This window comes from Pezoporus occidentalis, unplaced genomic scaffold (genome assembly GCF_034315485.1).
Source record: "Pezoporus occidentalis ecotype Australia unplaced genomic scaffold, CSIRO_AGI_Poc_V1 ctg74, whole genome shotgun sequence".
NCBI lineage: Eukaryota > Metazoa > Chordata > Aves > Psittaciformes > Psittacidae > Pezoporus > Pezoporus occidentalis.
Genome location: NW_026916093.1, coordinates 591,070 through 617,555, shown reverse-complemented (window position 1 = coordinate 617,555; position 26,486 = coordinate 591,070). Strand labels below are relative to the sequence as shown.

The following is a 26,486-nucleotide window of genomic DNA, read 5'->3' as shown; positions in this document are numbered from 1 at the left end:
TTATGATTACTGCCTAAAAGTATATATTAGTGCTGCATTGCCAGAGTTTTATTCTAATTTTGGGAGTAAGTAAATGGCAAAGGCTATAGTTCATAGTGAAAAGGCTGACCCCAGCAAATGGTGAAAAGGCGGACTTTTATGTCTCTCTAAACAAAGTAAGCTGTTGAAAATCAAGCTCATATAGGTAAACAATCCACAAAACAGGGGAAAAGATACCCTCATTTGACAGCTACATCAATAATAGCTCTGGTAATAAACAAGCACTCAATTCCATTACTGGAAAGAGCTATATGAATCCTTTATGCTGTCAATTTTGAGCTAATAAAATCTCATTAATTTTTCTGGGTATTAACTGGTAAATGCGCATCTCAAATAAAATAAAAGTTTATAGTTAAAAATCATACTCATACCTTTATATTTTAGTTCTTTGCAGTAGGGCATAAAATCAGTAAAAAAAAAAACCCTGATAATATAAGGGACAAAACAAAAATTAAAAAAAAATCAAGAAGCATATAAAACCACAAAACTTCAGAGACGTTTTAGAAAGCAGCATTAAAAGGAAACTTAAGAGGCCGTCTGATACATGTCTCTGCCTGAACACCTATGTCACCCACTGAAAAATTCTTCAGACATTTCAAATTTAAATATCTAAAGACATTTAAAATTTACTCTCAGGTCTCTACACTTTTTTTAAAGTGATACAAGAAACAGGTATTTGGAGGCAAAGTGATGAAAAAAAGGAGTCTCAGAGACCAGTGAAGAGGAAAATGAGGTTGATGAGCTCAAGGCTTTATAAAAAACTGCAGAAAGAAAACAAGCAGGAAACTGGCAGTTTAAAAGACTAAAAAAAAAAAGGGAGGAGAAATAAATCCCACCCCTCCATACACATGTATATAAGCAGACAAAAATGTCTTGTACCATGTACCTCCTAATGACTTCCTCATAGGAAAGGAACAAAGAACTATATAATAAAATGATAAAGCCAAGTAAGACACCACCAGAGAAAACATATGGCAGTGTAATCATTATTTGTATAGAATAAATGATTCTTTTTTAATAATCAATCCATGACCCAGTCTGTCTGTGGTCCTGTATTTTTTTTTGCTGTGTCTAGAGACATAAAAGCATGTGCAGTGGTTGGTTCAAAGCTTTGGACATACTGACCAGCATGGTGGATCTGCCTCTTGCAACGAAAAGGGGAAGCTGTAACTTGCCTTAGCTTCCTTAGGACACTATCTTCCATCTTCCTTCTAACACAGCTGTTGACTTCCAATAAAACTTACATTCCATAGGTTTTGGACATCCCACTCCACTGACATTCAGACAAAATTTGTTAATAGGTTCAACCAAGGATTGCTGTCAAAAGCAGGGACAGCAGCAGCATAGGAAAGAAAGGGAAAAGATAACATGCATAGGATGCATTTACACGAGAAATCCAGGTTAAACACATAAGATGAAAAATACAAGCATCTGTTCTTCAATAAGTAGCATCAGGAAAAGCAATATGGCATTGGAAAACCTTTTTTTTTTTTAACTGAAGGAGGATATCTTTATGTAGGCCTTATTCTTTTTCACATACCAATAGGTGAAAGCTGTCATCAATCTCAACCTGAGCAGCAGCTATAATTTCAGAAGGCCCAAAAGGAAATTGAATGAAAATGCATTTATTTAATCTTTAAGTTCATCTTTTCAGAATAGACTTTTAGAATTATTTCAGATCTGAAACATTGCTGCCCTGTCCATAGCTTTGATACAAAAATATCTGAATGGTTGCAATGATACTCATCTATGATAAGCATAAAGCTCATATAATTGATTTAAATAGAAAAATTATATATGTACTCACAAATCTTCTTGTTCCAGTTCTGAGACAGACATTATATAATAAGAAATTGTGAATTCATTTATCCAACCAGCACAGCACAACAAAACTGTTGTGTATTAGGTCTGTAGATCACATGTACAGTATATTAAATTCACTTGTAGACAGATAACTATGTTTCCATATAAAAGCCATTACAAATAATAAATAATTAAATATATGTATGAATTGACAAATAATGTGCCAGGATCATACAGATAATTCATATGTTAGCTTCACTGCTAACAAACAGTAATAAATAGACCACTGCATGTTATCCACCACGGTACCTTTACTTTATTCAAATTTCCCAAATACATAGATACGTGAACTTTTAAATTCATTTCACCCTTAGGCACTCAAAGCAAGTAATGCATATTACCAGCTAGATCCTGAAAATAAATCTAGCTTATCTCATTCCCTTTCTCATTGCAGTCCTTATCCTGAGGAAGAATCAAAATGTCACTGCTGCAAGAGAAATTAGGTTAATAGAAGCTCTCTTCATGTAGCCTTCTCTAGGCAAGGGATAGGTTTGAAGGTCACTTCAGTGTTCTCCATCAGTACCAAATCATATCTGCACAGCTGCAGCCTACAAAAAGTAGAAAAAAAAATGAACACAACAGAAGTTAACACTAATATAAAAATATTTCAGTATTTGAAACATTAAATCCCCAGTATGTACAAGCTCTCAGAGACAGTATTTAGGACAAGAAGAAATATCTTGTTTAAGTTTACACCCTATTTTATGTATCTCTAGAGTAGTTTTGCCACACTGAAGAACAACCAGGACAATAGCTGGATGGTGCAAAGTGGCATGAGTAAGAAATGTATCACATTAGTCTGAAATACGAAGATGCAATATTTCAGCATTAAAGTTATTAATCTGCATTCATATTAATTCTTCAGAACAATGGTCCAAGAACAGCCCAATTCTTGTCAATGCTGGACCTGAATAATTTATTTTGAGTTCCTTACGTATTGAAGTTTCTCTGCTTTCATTCCACAGTGGAAAGTAGAACACCACATCATATAACTCGTTCAGTTGCAATGACAGCAAGTGTAAGAAAGTTTCATGCAAGAGAATAGTTTGCCATCTAAACATCTAGAAAACTCAGAACTGCGTAATACTACATGAGCACATACAAAGGGAGACATAACACACAGAATCTTACTTTTTGAGGTCAACATGGATGCTCTACCTTTTAGGGCAGAAGACGGTCACAGCTCTGCCCTTCATGTGCTACTATACATGGTGAGAGCTGGTATGTCCAGGCTAATGACTAGTGTACCCTCTGATGGCACATCTGACGGTGTACTAGCTATGATACTTATTTTATTTAGAATTATCATCTATACTGCTCTGAACACACAATAAGGTTATAGAACATAATCTGCCTCAGACTGGGATGTAGTGTGCAGTGAAACAACTAAAGGACAAAGCTTGAGAAAGAGCATCCTGCCAAACCTTTCTGCTGTTGCCTATTAGTGTGAGATTTTCAACAAGTCTCTACCTGTCTGCATGTGAAAGGAGTCAGATTTCTATATATGAACTTGAAACTTTGTAAGGTCCCTACAAAGCTAAGACTAGATTTTATGTCTAAAAAGATCAAGACAAATTCTGGTTTTCTGTATAATGCAAAGCATAAAATTTCATCCAGTCCTTCATCCACAATTTGTTTTGATTTTAATTCAATGGTTTACAATAATAATATTTTTATACAGGGAGAAAAGCACAGAAAATGATAGCATTTTAATAGTCCTTGTAAAAGACTGTGAAAGAATTCACAGAGCAAATTTCCAGCTATAACAATGTAAGATTATTATATGCATCCATTTCCTGAGTTGACTTTCACCATTTCACATAACAATCAGCACAATATGTTAACGTAGCCAGCTCTCCACCAGCAGTCATCACCTGGGAAGGGCTTTATCTAACCACAGGGGACACAGTACATAGACAAGCCATAATGATGAATACTAGAAATAAAAACATATGGGTTTTGACATATTCTGTCTAATTTTAAGTGCAATCCATCTAAGCTTGTGATTACTGAGTACCAGGAATGGCTTATGGCAGAGTAGTCCTGAGTGAGGAGCAAGTTCTCCAGTTCACTGACAAAGAGCAAAACAAAACAGTTTTTGTTATGTGAGGCTTTTACAGTCCCTTAGCCCATGTGGTTTAATTGCCATCTACTAAAAAGCAAGGGCATGCCACACTCACTTGTTCAGTAAAGGTATTAATAAGGTCTTCTTTTTTATTACTCCTGTTCTTGTTTTCATTAAAGAAACCCAAAGGTAGCTGGGCAAAGTATCTTTAAGACCTTCACTTTCTCCATCAATTAAGTGTTAAGTGACTGACAGGTTCAAAAGCTCTTTGGAACAGCTGACACCTGGACATGTAGAAGTTTGGAAAACTTCCTGGCTTTATGAGTGAGCAGGAAGGATTTATCCCGGAGACCAGAAGAATAATCTGAAAATTATATGTACCTTTTAGCGTTCTCACATTCACATACCACCTGTGTGAATAATGGACCAGCCCAGTAGACAATTGGTTGGTGAAATTCCTCAAACTCCCATTGTCCGCTATTAACCCAGATCTGGGGAGCCTGAGATTTCTATTGTCTTTTATCCCTGTACCAGTCCCCTGGATTTACCTACTACTTTATTATGTGGATAATTGAAATATTTTTAATGCAGTTTCTGGGTGATTATCTTGTATTCAAGTAATTGTTGTAATTACATGTAACTGAATAAGGTAAATATAGGTAGTTATAATTACAATGAGCAATTATGTAATTATATGAACCAATAGTGTTGTAACATCTGCATTTAAATTGCCTTCACAAGCTGATTCAAAACACTATTTTCCATTGCCATCTAAAAGTATCTAATGCGCTTATATGACTGCCATCTGTTCAGGCTCCGTATGAAGGATTTTAATGGTTCCTACTTTAAAGCAAATCAAGTGCATCTTACTTTAAAACTAACAAGAGTCAGAGTAACAGGAATGGAAACTCTAAACCATAAAGGGTACTGACTGAAGATTTTCTGTATTTGCTAGGTCATTAACTGAAAAAGTCCTGAATGTTGATAGGGTTGCATGAAATGTATCTTCTGATTTACCACCATCAGGTTGAGAAAAAAGATTGCAATATGATTTAGAGCTTTTACCGTATCTCATCACCACCTGTTTTTCAACAAAGTCATGTCACTTCACCTGATAGCTTGAGACTTACGGTCTTCCATATCTTAACGAGTATTCATTCTGGGGTACTATTTTGATTACCTAGTGTTCTGTTTCTTCCTAAGTCTGTCTCACCTATCTTCCCCTCTTTTCCATGAAATACAAAATAGGAGATATAAATCCAAAATAGGAGATAGCAAGGTTTCATAACGTTTACAAAGGATCGTACCCAATTCCTACTAGACTATTATCATATACCAAATCAGAAAGCCATAAATGTTATTTCTCAAGTTAACAAAATATACTGGCTTTAAACTTACTCATATTGTAGTATTATTCCCACTCATTATTTATTTGATAAGTACCACTACTTATCACTACTGAGCTTTATTTTAAATTCTGACTTTGTTGAATCTGCCATTCATATGAAGCAAACAGATGTAATGATTTTAATATAACATACTCTTGCTACTCCTGGATATTTCCTGCCTATTCCATCTAATACGTTATTTTCACAAGATGCAAACATTAAATGTAATTGGTAGTGTTATGGTACAAGTACCTCTGGAGATTTAAAATAATGAACGTAGGATCATAGGATAGTTAGGGTTGGAAAGGACCTTAAGATCATCCAGTTCCAACCCCCCTGCCATGGGCAAGGACACCTCACACTAAACCATGCCATCCAAGGCTTTGTCCAACCTGGCCTTGAACACCACCAGGGGTGGAGCATTCACAACTTCCCTGGGCAACCCATTCCAGTGCCAACATATGGCAATACTGCTGAAATATTTAAAACCAGATATAATTAATAAAAGCTTATTAATGACACAATTATAAAAAAATGCAGATTATTTCATTTTTAGTGTAAGCAAGCACAAGTGCTAGTCTTCAAAGGTCTTTGTCTTTGTCTACAGCAACAAGACCAAAAACCTATTCCAGTAACACAAGTGGCTGAAGTGCTCCATTTCATGTGTGAAAAGCTGTGTACCAACACATGACTAAGGTAAAAATAGTTCTTAATAAAATTTATCTTCTGGAAGAGATCTTAACCGTGCAGGTATAAGTCAGGCTGGTCTACACAAGTGGTCCTTGTAAACACATTGTGACCAGACAGCAGCAGCAGCCTCCTGTAACAGGCAGCATGCATGACATCTACATGTACAAGGGTGCTCTGTACTAAATGTTAATGAGCAGCTCTTCCACATGATAAATTTGACCCTAGTAGGATGAGAAGGATATTCATGCATCTAGGAATACATTATTAATTATTTTAGGAATACATTATTTAAAAAGTCAATAAAGGGAAACACACATTTCTGAGGAAACATCCTGAGCACATCCATAATTTGGATACATGACAAACACTTACCTTTCTGGATTATTGAGAGATTTCAGCCTCATCTGGAGAACCCTAAGCTTGTGTTTTGGTCCTATTACGGTCTTCGTAGAAAAGGTCAAGGACATTTTTGATATTTTGTCAAGGTCTTGGTAAAATCCAGTTAGTATTTTGACTCTTTTATATTGCTGAAATGTTGAAGCTTCACTAAAGAAAAATGATATTTTGAGTCAGGGGTGTGTTAGATGAATAATATTCATTGTTACTAAGAATTTATTAAGTTCAAAAATCTCGTGAGATGTATCAACTTTGAGCATTCAGAACAAGGACACCTAGAACTGGATTCAAACTAGCACCATGCAAGGACCTGTGGTAATTCATAAATGGACCGTTTTAGTGTGAGGGCCATTGGCTCTGACAGTAAGCTATATCCAGAAAGGAGCTGTGGAAAAGTCTTAACAATCTCATGATACTTTTTGACTTACTTACATCTTAACAAGTTAAAGGTTTAAGAAACTTAGAAAATTAGTCCTATAAAGTGATTAAAGAGATTCAGAGGCAAAGCACAACATACCTATTCATCTCTGATTCTACTGTGTTTCCAGCATAGTCAGTTAATTTAACTTTAATGAAACCTCTCCTAATGTTTTTATTCCAGGTAGTAATATCCAGTAAGTAGTTATACACTGCAAAAAGAAATAGGAAATAATAGATTCAAGGCATGACCTTAACAGGATATAGTTGTTATTATCACCCTGTTAAACATATACATTAGTTGATGATAGGAATGGTGACTCTTTACTTCAAAGTGTATTTTTCTGCTAGAAGTATGAATAAGGAGACAGACCTATAGGCCTGTGCAGCCTTGAGAGTATGCAGGGGCAAAGTCCAAGCAGACAAGAGCAGGGAAAAACAGTGGTAGCAGGTTTGGGTTTAGCTGAAAGAGCACTGGGAATAGGAGTTGATTTATATAAAATCAATCACATCTTTGTTAGCCTCTCCTTGACCCTTTGGAAGAAACAGTGATGTAAGTAAGCATGATCATCACTATAAAAAGAGATAGTCCCTGGTCACAAAACTTGCCAAGACAATGGAAAAAGCTAATGGGAAAACTTAATTTCACTTGAATTCCCCATAAGCCTATGTCCATACCCCAAATCAAAGAACCTTAAACATAGCCAATCAGAAAAGTGTGCTAACATTTGCCTGTGATAGTAGAGTCTGCTAATAAAAGAAATTGAATGAAAATCTAAACAGGACATCTACATGGATATTTAGATACCTAAACTGATGCAGCTAAAGCCCATGCCATGAGAATTCATTCCCATGGAGTATAACCCTGAAGCTAAGTTTTCCCTCCACTGTTTTACTTTGAGGAAGAAATGGACTTTTAAAAGTTGGAGTAGCTGTAGTTGACTGTGTGGTGTTCTCCTTCTGGGATGGAACATAGAGGTGTCTCTTTGCTGTCCCCCACCCAGGGCAATCTCCCATTTTTTGCCCTCTGAAGATGGCAGCAATGATCCAGTCTAAGCAGGTTCTCTCAGCCCAGCTTTTTCCCTGTCACTTGATTCTCATTTTCTGGCTTCCTTCTTCCTCTTGGCAGTCTATCCCATTGCTTTTAATGTTTTCATTATTACTTACTCTTCTGCCACAACCATTCTTCTTCCTCCAGTCTGCAAACTGACACTTAGCTCATGGTTTATTACACCATTTTACACACCAGCTAACAATAACTTTCTACTCTTAACATGCTTTCACTCTAGATCAGCTAACAAATAACAGCTATCAGCTAACAAATAACAGCCATTTCATAAAGAGTTCATTATACATGTATTCAGTCACTCACTGCAGAATGGGTCTTGGTCCGTGGTATCAAAATAAGCTTTTGTTGGTGAACTGTTTGGGATTAACATTTTTTTCCATCTATCAGCATAATAACCTGAAATCCAAAGTTTAAATATTTAATTTCAGACATTCAGGAAAATTATGATACATATATAACTTCACAAAAGAACCTCACCCGAAGTGACAGATTTGTCTTCCATTTTCTTAAATATTCTCTGACAAAGTAAATTGAATTAGAAAATACAGGAATCCCTTGAATATAATAGGATTTGGTATGTAAGAATTTCATTCTTCTGATATTTTAGTATCACTAAAATTGTCATAATATAACAGTTGGAATCTATTTAGAGTACAAACTCAAAAAAATAGTGCTTGTAAACTCCAGCAGAGGTAATGAAAACAAACCACAAAAAGTACCCCACATATTTTCAGAGAACAGCTAGATAATAGCTTCACATTAGGTAAAGTTTCTTCCTTTTTTTTTTTTTTTTTTTTGAATCATTAAAGTAAATATTTTTAAATCCTTCAGTCTATAATTGTGATTATTCTTTAATAAGATGTTAGGTAGTCTGTAAGGCTCCTTACCTTATGAATATGATGTAGAAAGAACTTTTGGGTTATACAATTCTATGCTTATTTTCTTCAGGGCTTGATAACAGTCCTTGTTCCTAAAATGGCTGATCTTATTCTCTCCCTCTTAATTTCATTACCTAGACCAAAAAATGAGGGCTAGTTCCAGGCTGCAGAGCTGCTACTGCAAGGCAGCAAGCACGAAAGCTTGCAGTAGAAGGACTAAAAAATAGGTGACACCCAAGTGTTCAAATATTTCTCCCTCTGCAGCTTGGGCATTCATTGTAAGTGCACCAGGCATGGCTAATAACCATGCTAGGGTAGTCCTGGAATCTTTCTGTCCTACTATAAGGTCCCATCACAGTTGTTTTATTATAAAATAGCATACAGATCTGTCTGTCTATGCTTTTTCTTCAAACCTGATCTAACTAGTATAGGTGTACATCCTAATAAAAGGATGTAAAAAACACAAGTTATGTATTTAAAGTTAACTTCTTACTTTAAAAATTAATTCATAAGAAAACCCTGCCAACTATGAAATTCTCACACTATTGTAGCTCTCTTCAAACTGTTCCCAGATCCTCTCTAAAAGCAATAAAATCCCAAAAGGCTAAAAACCCCTCCAAATAAAAGCTTGGTTCCAAAAGAAGAGACAGAGAAACCATGAAGGCTCTATAAATATTATTACTCTTCAATAAATGTGCTCTAGGGATGGTAACATACTGTCAAAGCTTGTAAAAGTGATGAACTAGGAAGCAGCAGTTTCTCTGTAGAAAGGAAATATACTGTGAACCCATTTCAGACTAGAAAGTATAATGATCAAGATTAGGAACACTCAGCACCTGTGCCTAGCAGAGATAGCTATAAAGCAGACAAAGCCATAAACTTTAAACTAGTTTAAACAGTATGCAGCTTTGCATGTGATCAGTCTCTACGGATCCCTTAACACGATATTACAGGTATCTGGAGTGGACCCGAAATAACTAGGTTGTATTTCCTGCAAACTCTCACCCAGCCTAGAGCAAATTTCACAACACTTACCCAGTATTGGACAGGACATTGGGTGGAAAGCTTCACAATCAACACATTTTCCTCTCTTGTAATCAAAGTAAGAGTCACAAGGATATGTTATTATGTCGCATCTTCTTTTCAAAGATGATAAGAAAAGAAAGACGGATCTTTGATGGTCACACTTAAAATACTGAAGTCCTTTAGGAAAGAAAAAATGAAATACTCAGAGAATATGTAATTTTTTTTTCATAAAATAAAAGCTTTTATCAAAGTAATCCCATTTACCTGGGTTATTCTTAGCTAGCCCTGTTTTTATTCTTTTGTTAGTTGACCACCAATTGGATGGTCACACACACACAAGAAAAAATTGAAGACTATTTTGAATATCACATGTACAGACAAAAGTCTAAAGGTTTTATATTTAAGAAATAGTCTCCCAAATCATAACAGATTTACAGTTTTTTTTTGCTAGAAAACGTGAGTCTGAGTTAAAATTTGCCTCATTGCAGGCTGTTTTGGGGGGTAATAAATTCCTCCCTCTCCTAGCAGAACAAACTATGAGAACTGTACAGATGAAGACGATCCTGAGTTTTAAGGAATTCTCCCAAACTCACAGACATACAAGTGGAAGCTCTATGCTTTTGCAGCAGCTCTAATTTGTAGCACCACTATGCAGATTAGTGGTGCTGTAATAGAAACAGACAGACTTAAACATATGCAAAAAGAGTAAAAAAAAAAACAACAATGGGCAGCAGCCTTGCTTAAGATTTTGGGGGCTGAAAAAGCAAAATTTTGCAGCAAAAGATCATGTCATAAAATTGTTTTTATCCTAGAGTTTGCAGGACCCTTCAAACCCTAGTGCATTACTGCCAATGAGGAGGAATCTAAGACACAGTGAAGACTTGAAAGCCTTGCCTTCCATGTCATATGCAAGTGATCCTGTCTAAACCACTTGGACACAGCTTCCCCCATGCCTAATCATATATAAACATAGAATAATAATGATCACTATGTGCTAGTTGTATATATATAATATAATTTTATCATAACAATAATAATGATATGGTGGAATACGTATGCTCATAGGAAAATACAAAAAAAAAAGATGTCAAATGTATTTGTTATTTCTCATTTGCTGAGTGGAGGTGGAAAAGAAAGAATCCAAAGGCCTCAGCTCCCATATTAATGAATACGTGCCGTGTCCATTGAATTCAGCTTAACTTCTTTTGATTTGATCTCAGTCTTTTCTCATTAATTGAACACATTCATATTTACCGCTGAATATTGTTTGTGGACAACCAGGCTGATCCGTTCCTCCATTTGGATAGAAATCAATGGTTCCTAAAGGTTTCTTGAAACCTAGCGCTAAAGTAAAAACATCAGGAATCAAAATCATAAGCAGAACTACCTAGTCAGTTATTTATCATTGCATTCCTTACAAAATAACATGGAGGTCTTAAAGGAAAATTTTGCAATCATACTGTTTCCTTTGTTTGAAAATTATACACATGTGAAATGCTGTACATAAATGTATAAAAATTTGTGTCAAGATTCGTACTGTCACAAAAGAAAAAGGAAAAAACAGAAGCAACTATTCAGTGCTGTATCAGACATTATTTGCACAAAGAAAACAATGAAATTCATGTTCTCTCCAACAAACAAAATTCTTTCCCAATGTAATTTTTGTTACAATAAGATCTTCCATTTTTTTTTTTTTGCATACAATATTGGATTCTGAGCTACACTAATATAAGCAATATATCAAAGCAAAAAAATCTGTATCTGCTCCATAAAAGACGATGAGTAGCTTTAGCTCAATCTTACCTGTCTTCCTTTTTACCACAACTTATCTTTATTCACATAATATGAACATTAAAACCCCAGTTTTTTAAAGATTCACATACAAATTTGTGTAGTAAAAAGCTTAATTTTCAACATTATAAAAGAAACTGGTGTGAAACTACACAAATACTGCAATGAGAGTGGTAGGTGTGAAAGGTTTACTTATAATTCTGAGGAAAACATTAAACCAGATTATAGCATGGGTGAGCATTTACAATATTCTTTGTTTTAACCTTACAATAATGTGTTTTACAACTTTAAGCACTAGATCTGTAGTGTACTAACATGATACAGCTGAGATGGGGTGCCTCAGAAAGGACTAATTCAGTGATAATCACATGCTAACAACTGCTATGTTCATATACAGTAGCACAGCAAAAAAAAATGTTAATACTGAACCATTTTGGAAGTGGCAGTATCATAAATCAATGCAATAGGCGTGCTTTACTCAGTGTGTGGGCTTGCTCTTTTCATATTCAGAAGGAATATACTATAACAAACAAAACATAAATGACTGGCATTATCACTACTTTAGCATTACATTAAATAGACTCATGACTATCTGGTTATCTACATATGCTTTCAGTTAGCTGTTGGCATTAAAGTTATTTCAATATTTTCAGATTCAGCCATCCAGCTTCACTTACTCAATAACCTAGCTATTTATGTGAGAACTGAACAAAACAGCTCATCACTGCTTAAGTTACTAGCAAAGCTGAGTTTCAATTTCTTTTGATGAATAGGCGTAATAACATACAGCATGATTTCAAAATTATAGATATTGTTAGAAAGCAACAGCACAGCAACCTACATAACACAAAATGTTACTGAAATATCCTTTCTCTTTTGCTTTCCTGCCTTTCCTAAAGTTCAAATAGGAAAGCTATTACCATTAGTCATTACCATCAGTATCTGAATGGATTACATCAACAAACTGTGCATCAGTTCGATCCAGTCTCCCTTCTGGTGGCTCTCGAGTGAACAAAGGGCCTGCTGGATCAAGACCTAAATAAAAATAACACTAGCATTACAAATCCTGGCAGATAGATACAAGACCGATGTATGAGATTCTATTTAAGCACTATTTATCAATGACTCTTCATATTCCTGGGATAAGAATAAAAATAAAATCCAGTACAGTTCTTCTCAAGTTTCCATTCTTCAACTTTCTAAGCAAAGGGAGGGTTCGTACAAGACTGATCAACCCACCTCTTTGAATTTCTCTCTCTCCATAATTCGTTGTGCTTATCTCCCACTTCCCCAGATGAAGATGAGCCAACAGCATTAGGGATCAAATCCTGAGAAACATAAACACTGCGGATTCTCATGCACTTTAGGGATAGGGAATTATTGTTGTGCAGCCCTGAAGCCTGGTAAATTTCAAAATGATAATTTCTGTCCTTCACTGAAAAGTGAAATTTTTAGCTGAAGTTTCTTCTGCTCCTATTTTCTTGACAACAAAAGCACAGACAAAATGAGGAAAAGAAAAAGCAGCAAACATGGAAAATTAAACTGTCAAGGCAAAACATATTCCTACACTTCAATGACTCCTAATTACATTCGCACTGACTAAAGGACAGGGACATTGCATGACCTTAGATTATCTAAATTTATATTATGATTTAACTGCCAGATGTGCTTTAAGAACTAGTCTAGGAAGGTTCTCTCTCAAGATCAAGATAACCAAGTCCCAGACTACCACAGAGGATCATGGAATGCCAGGAATTTGCATTCATAGTACCCTAGGTGACAAAGGTCGTTGGTTTAGTCCACTAATTAGTTTTATACTTTCAAAACCTCTAAACAGTGAGGAGGAAAATAACTTTTTCTTCTTTTTTTTTTTTTTAAATCTCATTTTTCCAACATTTCTAATATTTTGAGCCACCGGCTCAACTCGTTTGAAAGTATCAAAACAGTCTCATAAGAGGTTATAATCCTTGTGTGTTCAGACTGCTCAATCTTTTCCTTTATATATGCACATCTGTAATTATAAGAAGGCGGTTGAAATATCTCATATAATTCCATTTACCTGTGAGCAACTGAGTTCAGAAATTACATGGAGCTATTTATTGTACAGAGAGGACACAGACCTGCTAGCCTAGCATTGTAGTCAAGTCTGCCCTCAAGCAGTGATGCAAACTCTAGGGAATTGTGTAAAGCATAACTGAGTACTCTTAACCAGTGGAATATAGCTGGAGCCTGTCACACTCTTAGAAAATGCCCTAATTTTCAGATTACTGTACAAAGAGGTGTGGAGTCTCTAATGCCCTTTGTTAAGGCTTGCTTCTGGCTCTTCTTACATTTCTGGAAACAAATCACTTAAGTACTCTGAAGAGAGGGTTTGGAGATATAAATCTCAAGGAGAGGCAATTTCCTCCTTTCAGCATGAAAACAGCTGATCTCTTAAATCCTAAACACTATCAGGCTCCAACAGTCTCTTCTCCCCTTAGCATCTTTTTTGAGAGTTAGCTTAGTCAGTTTCCCTCTCAACACACTAGCTGCAGTGAGTTCTGCTATTTCACTGCAAGAAGTATTTGGAGCCTCAGGTGCACTCGAGTCAGCACTACGGCTTTTGCAATAGGAATCAGCAACTAAAAGTTAAACATAAACTGTGTAGTCCCGAAAGATGTACCCACATTGAGGGTATTCCATTGTTCACTCTAAACACCTGTGCTGGTTCTGGCTGGAGCAGAGTTAATTTTCTCCATAGTAGCTAATATGGGGCTGTGTTTTGGATTGTGCTGAGAACAGTGTTGATAACACAGGGATGTTTCAGTCACTGCTGAGCAGTGCTCACACAGAGCCAAGTGTTTTTCTGCTCCTCACTCCACTAGCGAGTGGCCTGGGGGTGCACAAGGAGTTGGGACAGGACTCGGACAGGACAGCTGAACCAGGCTGACCAAAGGGGTGTTCCAGACTGTACGGTGTCATGTTCAGCATAAAGAGCTGGGGGAAGAAGGAGAAAGTGGGGGGACTTTTGGAGTGATGGCATTTGTCTTTACAAGTCACTGTTGTGCATGATGGAACCCTGCTGTCCTGGAGATGGCTGAACACACCTGCCATGGGAAGTGGTGAATGAGCTCTTTGTTTTTCTTTGCTTGCACGCGCATCTTTTGCTTTACCTATTACACTGTTTTTATCTCAACCCATGAGTTTTCTCACTTTTTCTCTTCTGGTTCTTTTTCCTATCCCACTGTGTGGGGAATGAGTGAGTGGCTGGTTGGGGTTTGGTTGCTGGCTGGAGTTAAACCACAACAGCACCAACCCTGCAGCTGTCAATAGCGATCATGCAACAAGTATGAGGTAATATTTGTAGTGTCCATTCACAGGTTTCACACCTCATCTAAGCTCCCCATACAAGATACCTCAACGTACTGAAGCCTACACTATGTTCAGATACTTCAAACTGAAACTAAATCCTTGTGCCTGATTCCTGTGGTCTCACCAAGAGGTTTTGAACCTCCTTTCAGAGGTACCTGACTTGCTTGGTCAACTAGACATATCATTTAACTTAACTGGCATTTGGATGTAGCACTCAATTTTCATTTGAGAGACTAGAGGTAAACAGGATGTAAAATTCAGCTGCAATTTATGTTCTGAAGGAAGACTTCCTCAATTTCCTGAACTTGTTTCAGGAATACATTTTTCCTCACATATATAACTAAATAATTCTCATTTGTTGATATTTCAGTGATAGCATCTATGTGATTTGCAGCTATGACAACGATAAAAGGTACATTAGAATATATACATCAGGATTAAAAGCCTTACCTGTAATCCTGCCAAGCTTGCCATTATACTTTTGGCCAACAAAACCAGCTATATGAGCCCCAAGACTAACTCCAATCATATGCATAGAGTAAAGAGAAGCTCCATCCACCTATTAGGGAAAAAAAAAAATCAATCACCAAGCAAAGCCATAGCCACACAAAGTTAAGTGAGCAGACATCAGTTTTCACTTTCTGTCAGTACTCGAAGTTATTTCTCTAACTTTAGAAACAAATGAAAATTACAAAGTTCTTGCCAATTTGCCATTCTGTACTAGTTAAACAGTTTAACAATTATGAAATTCTTTGACAAGAAACATGTAAAAGGGAAGCTTTTCCTTTTTATTTCTTCCAAAATACCACCCTAGTTAGAAGGGGAGCAGGGAAGGGAAGGGGAAGACATTTACCAGATACAAGAAAGATGAACCAAAACTATGAGATAGGAAAAAAAAAAACAAAACCAAAAAACTATCTTCTCTGCCTTATCCTCCCAATAAAATAGATTAAACCCATAATACCATCAACAAAGACTCATAGCACAGAACTGCAGAATAATGGTGCGAAATGCACACCTGCAGGAATGCCTTAGGGTGCCCATTCTGCAAAGCAGGCAGTACTTAGTAAACAAAACAGAATAAAACCAAAACTACTGAAGAACTCTGAAACACTGTCAGCAGACCTGTTGAAATCTCTGCAAAGTGATAGGATGTTATGTGGGATTTGGTACATTAATATGTCTCAGAATGAATTAACAAAGGCCTCACGACAGCTTACAGGTATGCAAGTGATAGCTGTGGGACACAATATACACCGTGACCACCACTTTGATAACTTGCACAACTGCTAAATATACTTTTCCAGCTCACCCTGGGTTGGAGACTATTCTTATAGTCCTAATTTATTTTTCTATTCTTTAACAATAAATTTACATATTACAGCTTGTTATCACTATTTCTAGTCCCAGAGGACAGATTCTGATAGGCTTTCTCTTCTTTCACCCCAGCCTTTCTCAAAACTATTCTTTTTAACTCAAATTCTTCATGAATGTTTTCTTACTACACAGCATTCAAGATTTCTGAGAATGGCTGTGAAAAGAAGTAGTGAGAACAGAAGAAAAATCAAGTGATAAATCTAACAATGACATAAATGAGTTTTGTTCACTCGATTAAGCAATGAATTCAAAGCCAAGTTAAGACCACCAGCATCAACAATTGTTGCAGCAACTCCCTTTAGAATCACAAAGTTTATACCATTTGAGAGCAAATATTTATATCTGTCAGGGATTTCTTTTTCACTTAAAATCTTTAATTGTAGTAGTTTAATAGTAAAAAAAAAAGCAATGCTTTTGTAAAATTTTAATGCTGCATACTATGTGGACATCTCTCACTTCACCTCCTCACTGGTGCATTTGCTCTTTCCAGAAGACCTAAAACTTCCAGCTTGAGTAAAGAATTCGGAGGCATTCTTCAGTGAAAGGGAAATAAGGACTCAGCTGAAATTTAAGATACGCAGTAATAACTGCATGCAAACTTAGTAAATACTTTAGTAAAGAAATGTCATTTGATGTTGCTCACTGGGCTTCTTTTTAGAGATATTTAAATATCCATTCCCAGCCAAACTCTGCTATTTAAAGTTATTCAGAGCAGATGCAACTCTCTGCCTTACCAGCATCTGGTCAACATAGTTCTTCAGTATTTCTGCAGCTTTTCTGCAGTTGTCAACAGCAGATACATAGTTCACAGTTGTAGCACCACGATTCCAATCAACTATAATAAGATTAATATCCTCTGAAGACAGTAAAAGCTCCTTTATATCACCTAGCCATGCTGGTGGAGATCCCGTTAGTCTGAAGCCATGAATAACAAAGACAATTTTCTTGGAGGTATTAAGGTACTCAGATGCAGCAACATTGTGTTCAATGAGCCTCTCAGAACAATTTGGGTTTTCCCTTGTGTACAGCAGTAACTGAACTTGGAGTTCTGTTCCAGATAGAGCATTGCCTATATTAAGATCTGTGAATTCAGGACATTTTTTCTCGTCATCTGAAAAAGATGAAAATGTTGGACAGTCATTTGATGAATTAGACCACCTGAAATAGCACCTGAAATACCACCTCTTCACTTCTTCTTCCACATTTTTCCACTAAAAGTGAAGAGCTTCCTTTTTATTCACTCCAGACCTTTGGAATATGGTGCCAGAATGTGCACTGAACAACACGCAGTTTAACTACTGACTCTGCAAATACCACTACGTTTCTCTGAACCCTTCTAATACAAAATCAACCTTTGTAATTGTCCCTGAATAGTGTTTTCTCTATAATTAATATGAACTAATAGTCAGTGTTGATAAGATCCTTTGCTTAAAACCACCAAATTTAGGTTCTCAGAACTTTTTCACAACTAGTGTGCGTTGTTTGGACAGGAAAACCATTGTGGTCGTCTCTTCTTCTTTTGGCCAGGGTAGCAATGTTGCCAATCCTTAGCCTCATTGATCTAGCAGTAAGAAACAGTTGCCTGACAGTATAGGGATGACCCAGACCCTTTCCCTAATTTTGGATCATTTTAAGGACACTATTGCCAAGAAACAAAGAAAGAAGATGAAAAAAATAGTATCCTGTTCTGAGTTTGAATAGCAAGAATCTGTAAGGTCAATGTACATACTGGCACAAGAAAACTGTGGTATTTGACATTACTGTGATGGTGATGAGGCACTGGAACAGGTTGCCCAAAGAAATGGTAAATGCTTCATCCCTGGCATCCAAGGCCAGGTTGGACAGAGACTTGGGCAACATGGTCTGGTGTGAGGTGTCTCTACCCGTGGCAGGGGGTTGGAACTAGATGATCTTAAGGTCCTTTCCAACCTTAACTATTCTATGATTCTATGATTTCTGTACTCCGGTAGCTATGGTATACAAAGTTAAGCTACAGACCAGTCAGGATCAACAAGAGGAAGGCGTTTTTCAAAAGAGCCTAAAAAGACTGTACTTATCAAGGTCAAAAGTTAACCCTTTAAAAAGTAACCTTTGGCTGCTGAGGTCACATTGTGTGGATAAGACATTTCAGGATTCTAGGCGCAATGCTGAAGCCTGTCACAGCTCTTCTGCGTGGCCCATTCACCTTCACTATGGTGTCAGCTGGTTGATGTCCAAAGAAATACAGGCCCATCTCTTGACTTCTTGGCTACACTACTTTGCGCAAGTCTTTTGCCTGATATGTGATGACACCTTCCTCAGTTCTTCTGTCATTAACAACTTTGTAAAACAGGTCAACTTCCAGAAAGCAAAAGTAGAAATAGTACCTACTCAGTTCCTTAAAAAAATAGTTTTAAAATCAAATGAATTCCTCAGAACTTTTGAGGTCAAGGAGAAGCAGATGTAGCTCTTCTCCTTTTCCCAGCAAGCAGCAAGCAGGAAGAACTGAAGCCACAACATGTGCACATCTGAGACGCCCAGCAAGCCCTCACCAGTTGATAAAGCTGTGAAAGGCAAGCGTGTGCGTGTGGGTTACAAGGTATCTGAAAAATGCATTTGATACCATAAAGCAAATCTAATCAAAGCTATACAAAACAAAACAATGTGAATTACAGCACCTAACATTCAGTAAAGACGCTAGAAACACTAATTCAGTCAGGGAACTAGACTAATCACCTCATATATGGCCAAACCATGTATGTCAAATGACTAGACCGGTTACCTCTGGACTGGACATCACAAAAAATAATGGATATTTGCAACCAGAGCAGGGTTGAAGTTACAGAGTCTTAGAAAAAGCCTGAAACATTCAGTCTCAAATCAACTGGACTAAAGTTTCATGCCTTATTTTCATCACAATAGCTAAAATTATTACATGTGAGAAAAGTTAGACTTAATAATATTTCAATATAAATATCACTGTCCTCTTCATTTAGACACTGAATAATTTAAGTAACTTTGACTGAGATTACTGTGAAGGTTATTAACTGACTAGTGATACAGGAAGGAAACTCATTTCATTGATCAGACTTATCACTGAATTGTTTGGGCTGGAAAGGATCTTAAAGCTCACTCAGTTCCAATCTCCTGTCACGGGCAGGGACACCTTCCACTAGACAAGGTTGCTCCAAGTCCCGTTCAACCTGGCCTTGAACACTGCCAGGGATGGGGCAGCCACAGCTTCTCTGGGCACCCTGTGCCAGCTCCTCACCACCCTCACAGGGAAGAATGTCTGCCTAAGAGCTCATCTCAATCTATCCTCTTTCAGTTTAAATCCAAGCAGAAGTTCTGAAACTGAAAGCTGATCCGCTGCAATTGCCTTGAGTTTAACAAAAATAATAAAGAACCTAGGAAAATATCATACATATGACATGATACTGAGGTATTAATAGAATGTATCACATTTAATTTCTAGTTTTCATATAATGATATGCAATGATAAAACTAGAATACAAGTTCTATTACACAAATATACATAACTTATACATAACTCAAATGAAAAACAGCGGCTTGACAGATGATCTTAAGATCCTTTCCAACCCTAACTATTCTATGATTCTATGATTGCATTTTTGCTATTCAGATTCAAAGCTACAACATGAAACTCATTTTTGCCTAATATTCTTCTTAAATCCAAGTTTAATCACTGATCCATACAATTCAGTCCTACATATCTAGCATATAAAAGAGTTATGCTAAGATAATGTTGAGCATATCCATTTAAGTGTTTTGAATGCTTATCATCTGATTGGTAGAAATAAGAATTAATTTTTCTAAAGGCAGTGCAATGACAGTGACACAAAGCAGTTTTGTCCATGGAACTGAGAAATCTACTACAAGGAAATAATTTAACTGACGAAACCTATTTACTAGCTGGGAAACATCAAAGGGAAACAACTCATTTACTTATGACTGTGAAATGACAGTGGTTATTCTGTGAAAGCAAATAGACAAACAAAGAAAAGATGATGTCTTTACTGTGGAATTAGGTAAGTACTGTAAATAGATTTTTAGATTTAATACGTTGCATAGTTTAGTAAGGATTCATTAAGGGGAGGTTTTTCAAACTCCTATTTCTGATCGATTACTGGAAGGAATATCCCAACTGCCCTTTGTGCACACTTGTGGGAGTACTCACATACACTTTTCTGTATAATCAGAACATGTAGACAGGCGTTGGGCTGTCACATGTTCAGTTTAACTCAATTTATATGCAATTTTAACTTTCCTGTGTATGTTTGCTATAAGTATCTTCAGTGGTCAAAAAGGGAAAAATCTTAAGTGCACAGTGACTTCCTTGTAACTAAATTTTACTATTTAAAGCATGACATAGCTTGAATACCTGTCAACCTATCAAATCAGCAGTAAACAATAAGATTATGCTACTATGTTAAAAGTATTTCACAATTACCTCTTTACTTTGTACAAAGTGCACATACCTGAGCATGTCTGGGTGCAAAGTACAGCCAGAGATAAAGTATCAGGCTTCGTTTTATTTATTTTAAAATGAAAACCTACGTCTCAGTTTCAAAGTGATCAAATTCTCTTTACTAATTTTCTGTTCCACAAGACATAATTCACAAGGTATAAATATTTTGGCCAACTTAAACGAAGGAATACTCCTTTTTTTTAAATGCTTTAATAGAAGCAAAGAATACATCACGAAGAATAATCTAATGGTTCTTACCTGATTTCACCCAGGATATCAAATAGATGAAGAAACACAATTTCAGCACGTGGAAACGGAGAAAAGTGATAGGTAAAATCCACAGACAAGTGACAAATTGCATGTTTCCTTTCAGCATGCTAGGTTTCTAACCTAACTGAATGCCACTAATGAAGTAAGTGACATGCACAGTAGGAAGGAGAAAGCAAAGCTGTATACAGGCTTCTGCAATTCATGACTCCTCCTATTGAAAGACTTTAGTAAATAGAGTGGTTTCTGCTCTTTAAGGGTTGGAACTGGTTTCTAATCTGTTTCCCTCTCTGCCTATCAGTGGATTTACACGTAAGCAATTATGTTATGTACTACTGATAACACTGTTACACATTGGAATTCAGGAAGCAGAATAACTAGAGGTACATCACCTCAGAGATCCACCCTGTGTCTTCTTTTAAGCGTCATTCAATTGCAATTAGAGGCACCGAGACGGGCAAAAGAAACTCGGAACAAAAAGTCATTCTGGTGACAGAAGGATTTTTCTGTAAGAACTTGAAAATAATTCTGAGAAGTGTATATGGATTATTCTTGCACAAAGTTATCTTCCGAGCTTTTTCCAAGGTGTCATTCCCTAGGCTAAATCCAGAGGTCTGTGGCATCCTTCTACGGGAGAGAGATGTAGCTTAGAGTCCCACAAACCTCACTCAACCCCTGACTTCCTGGGTGTTTTTGGTACGTCACTTCAATCATTCCCTCTGTGTTCCCAACTACAAAATTGATGAAGAAACATTGATTTTTGTGAAACTCATTTATTTACAAACCAGTTCAGTGGGTAAATACAAGAGGAAAACCTTCAGTTTCTTGGCGTTCATAATGAAGCAAAGAGGCAGGTAAACTCTGCATTATTCAAGTGAGAAGTCTGGATGCCCAGTTTGCCTATATCTGGCCCCAATTATTTCCACTGCAGGAGTAAGAAAAACATACCATAACCACTCAAATGTGAAGCAGACGCATGCCAGAAATGTCTTTTGTAGCGTATCCTTCCCAGTGCTTCTAAGCATAAGGTCTAGGTCTCCCTCTTTTCCTACCACAACAGTTGGTGTTGTGTGTTTCATTACTTTTAAGTGATTGGTCTCTTCAGCTGGCTTTAACGATTCTGAGCAGCTCAACAAAGCTGTGCTACGCAAGCTTCTGCAGCAGATGGGAGGTCTCTTCAAAGGCTTTTCCACTTTCAGTGCAGCTACAAGAAGATGATGCAGTACTCATATGAAAATCAACCCAGCTTACTTAACCAGTGAGCTTTTATTATGTTTTTGCTTCCATTTTTCAAATGTCACCCGATTCTGACTAAAGTTCACTAAGGCAGCTCTTGTTATTCCTTTTCATTCCCTCTTTATCTCAAATCTTTGACGCTTTGTCCAACTGTTATAAAAGCACAGCCTTCGTTACATAGAATAAGTAAGGGTATAGTCAATTTGACTCTCTCCTTCCAACTTTTCAATACAGATTATTGTTACAAGAAAAACTAAGTGCACCCAAGCAACCGCCAGTTAGGCAGCCTCAGCATGCACCCAGTATGCAGTACTCATTCGTATACAAGTTAGAGCATGGAGAACTCAACACCAGTAAAATCAAACTGTTAATAGTCCCAGTAAAATACCTACCACACTTATCCAAGACCATTCACCTGATCTTAGAAGAAAATCTGACATATGTACCTTCAGGTATACATAATGCCACTAGTTGTGAATAAATTGTTAACGCTTACTCATTTACACATGACTTGGGAAAAGAAAGGAAATGTTAAGCTCCCTCTTGAACTGAAAACCAGTAAGTCCAGCTCACGTATATGTAATGTACAGTGCCACCCATATATGACCCTTGAAACAGTTTTAAAACCCTCTGAAATCAGTGTCAGGAAAGGACTCCCTTACTAAATCAACACCCAGAAAGTTTTTTTGCAGTGTCAATTAGAATCTTGAACTAGTGACTGTTGGACTCTGTTGTATGGCAAGGGGACTTACAGTGGCAATTACGCCAGTTGGAAATCCAGTTAGTAAACTACTGTTACCATTTACACTGTAGTTTCTACTGACATACCACTGTCAGGTAAATCCTTCAAGGTGACTCTTGAGTTGCAGGCTCACTGTCACAAACAGATGTGAGACACTCAAAGCTCAGCAACTGCCCATTCCACTTGGGTGCATATTGCTACGGCCACAGCTTTTCTCGTAATGATACACTTCTTCTCACACCAAAATTCAGAGGTACCTGCTCTGAAAGTGCCTTACACAAACTAGTGAAGGATGCTGGCACTGCCTTTTCAGGACTTAGCTTGTGTCCCCCCCCCGGTGCTCAGAACTGTTGGAGTAGTACCTCTTGAATGAATCCTGATGCTTTTGGTGGAGCTCACAGCCTGCCTGGTATTAAAAACCCCTCAAGGCTGGCCACAGATTCAAGTAGAAAAAAGACGCTTTAAAAAACTGAAAAACTAAATAAAAATAAATTAAAAAATATAAAACATTAATTTTATTACAGTACAAGTTTACTATGATTTATAGGTAACAGAATGGCACTTTTACAAGTTTACCCCCAAAAGTTTCTGATAAATTAACAACTAAAACCATTACAGCATGGTTTTCAAGATTAAGATCGAATTCTTACACAAGCCGTGATATCCGGATCTGTGGTTACATGTATTTCCCCTTCTAATCTTCTCCCTACTCCGAGGGTTTCGTAATCGTGAGAAATCCCACTCTCATAACAACTCTCATTTCTCTCATGAATCAAGCCAGTTCTCCAGAAAAATTCTTCTCTAACCACTAGCTTAAGAGTGCTGCTCCCTTTCAGGAAAGATGAAATCAAGGAATCCTAAAATTGTAGAATGGTCAGGGTTGGAAAGGGCCTTAACCACTGCCGTGAATCACACCCGGATTTTGCAATGCAGTGTGTTTAACTACGAAAAAAAGATGTCTAAAGAATACAAAGGGAAAAACCCTGACTGGGCAGAAGTGTAAGGCTATTATGTATTCTACAGTGAGACTTGCTAATTCCTGTAAATTGGTAATCTCTTTCTAAATAGACTTGACTACTCAGTAACTAAATCTCCATTAGAGTACTGCACACAGAGGCAAAGCACACCATAGAATCATAGAATTATAGAACGGTTTGAGTTGGAAAGGACCTTAAGATCACCTAGCTTTAACCCCCTGCCATGTACAGGGATGCCTCACACTAGACCATGTAACCCAAGGCTCTGTCCAACCCGGCCTTGAACACTGCCAGGGATGGGGCAGCCACAGCTTCTCTGGGCACCCTGTGCCAGCGCCTCAGCACCCTCATAGTAAAGAATTTCTTTCCATTATCTAATCTAAACCTATCCTCTTTCAATTTAAAGCCATTCCTCCTTGTCCTTTCCCTACATGCCCTTATGAAAAGTCCATCTCCAGATTTCTAGTCCCCCTTTAGGCACTGGGAGGCTACCCTAAGGTCTCCCTGGAGCCTTCTCTTCTCCAGGCTGAACACCACCAGCTCCATCAGCCAGTCATATTCCAGTTCTTTTTAAATACTGAGAAATATTCTGACACTTTACATGATATTTTGTTAGCTATTACAATGCTTTATCATACTGATGACTAAAACACTTGAAGGCTTTAAAAGCTCTCGAAGCAGGATCTGTCATTCAGCCCCACTCCCACAGTTGCCATACCCAGCCAAGGTAGTTGCCATGCAGGGGTGGCAAGAGGAGCTGAGGGTGTTGCAGCACTCTTCCATGTGGTGGTGGTGGTTCTTCACTGCTTGCTTGCAATTCCACCCAGGTGATAAGGAAATACCCAGTGGGCACACACGGCACACACACTTCTTCCCAAGGTCATATTTCTGTACAATACACATGCTTCCACTGGTAGAGCTGACAGTAATAGAATCATAGAGTAGCTTGAGCTTCGAAGGTCCCTTCCAACCCATCTAGTCCAAACCCCTGCCATGAGCAGGGACATCTTCAACTAGATCAGGCTGCCCAACATCACATCCAGCCTGGCCTGGATTGCCTCCAGGGATGGGGCATCCTCCCTGACAACCTGTGCCAGTGTCTCACCACCCTCATCATAAAGAATTTTTTCCTCACATCCAGCCTGAATCTCCCCTTTTTTAACTTAAAACCATCCCCCCTCTTCCTGTCACAACAGGTCCTGCTAAAAAGCTTAGCACCGTATTTCCTATAGGCCCATTTTAAGAACTGAAAGGCCACAATAAGGTCTCCCTGAAGTCATCTCCAGGCTGAACACCCCAACTCAGCCTTTTCTTCTAGGAGAGGTGCTCCATCCAGATCTCTCTGGTCAGCACAGAATACCCAAAATAAAAAACAATGAAATGAGCATCTTAATACGCTGACATTCCCCGAAGAATAACAGCACTAGCAAGCACCTGCCCCGCCTGGCACCAACCAGCTGCATGCATAGCACTACGTAAAAACACTATTAAATACAACATAGGCCTTGCCACAGCTGTGATGAGGCCTCCAGCACGACCTACACCCACCTTAAATTACAAGGCTCATGAACTTGGAATCCGTGCTTGCCGCAAAAATCAGAGCACTGTGCATGTGAGCTGGCCGGTGCTGTGAAATAGGCAGTCCCTATAGATCACCCGTACGCCATGCTGTGATCTGGATCATTAGCAAATATGATGTGCATAGATAGCTCATCTCTGTCCTCAATGCATCCAGACCCTCCTGGCACAGTTAGCTAAGAACTAAGCCAAGTTTGCAGTAGTGCTCAGGGGTCAGCTGGTAGTCTGACAGGTCTGTTGCTCTCTCATCAAGCACTGCCAACAGAAAAGCACCAGGTTACTGCTTAAGAAAAAACAGGTGTTCAGTTGTGCGCTTCAGGTGATGGAGGCTTCATATCAGTGCCACAGCTCTGCACGTGGAAATGATCTTGGCCTGAAAAAAACCCTGTGCTAGGCTTTGGTTACCTAGGCCTCAATGCCAGCAGCCAAGACACTCCTACAGAGACCTCACAGCAGAAGGACATTGGGGAATAACCCTCTGAAGCACACAGTGAAACTGTCAGGTAAGTTTCCATAATATGCTTAGTGTAAGTTCCTTCCCTGCAGCTGGTGCAGTGCTGTGTTTAGTCTGACAATAATGCTGATAACACACCGACGTTTTAGCTCTTGCTCAGTAGCACTTGCCCTGATCAAGGACTTTTCAGTCTCATGCTCTGCCAGTGAGGAGGGGCACAAGAAGCCAGGAGGAAGCAGAGACAGGACACCTGACCCAAACCAGCCAAAGGGGCATTTCATACCACAGAACATCATGCCCAGTATAGAAACTGGGGAGAGTCACAAGGAAGGGACCGATCGCTGCTGGAGTTGGTCTGGGTATCAGTCGGTGGGCGGTGAGCAGCTGTATTGTGTATCACTTGTGCTTTCTGAG

At 37.9% G+C, this 26,486-nt stretch overlaps 1 protein-coding gene across 1 annotated transcript; it reads right to left on the bottom strand.

Annotated features, from left to right (window-relative positions):
• Positions 1–1,644: 1,644 nt before the first annotated feature.
• On the bottom strand, positions 1,645–25,686 carry LOC134155149 (lipase member H-like). Its single transcript, XM_062602039.1, has 10 exons — positions 21,077–25,686; positions 17,085–17,461; positions 15,424–15,532; positions 12,556–12,657; positions 11,086–11,175; positions 9,841–10,008; positions 8,231–8,323; positions 6,959–7,070; positions 6,418–6,591; positions 1,645–2,450 (listed from the first exon to the last, which is right to left on the bottom strand). The coding sequence occupies exons 1-10, from the start codon at positions 21,192–21,194 to the stop codon at positions 2,363–2,365; spliced, it is 1,431 nt and encodes a 476-aa protein (XP_062458023.1). The 5' UTR covers positions 21,195–25,686; the 3' UTR covers positions 1,645–2,362.
• Positions 25,687–26,486: the final 800 nt, after the last annotated feature.

Bases quoted from the DNA above. Each gene is read 5' to 3' on its own strand.
- LOC134155149 (XM_062602039.1), bottom strand. From the start codon at position 21,194: ATGCTGAAAGGAAACATGCAATTTGTCACTTGTCTGTGGATTTTACCT. The intron at 17,462-21,076 runs GTAAGAACCATT...CATCTTTTTCAG, and splicing joins GATATCCTGGGTGAAATCAG to ATGACGAGAAAAAATGTCCT. The intron at 11,176-12,555 runs GTAATGACTAAT...TTTTTACTTTAG, and splicing joins AATCCATTCAGATACTGATG to CGCTAGGTTTCAAGAAACCT.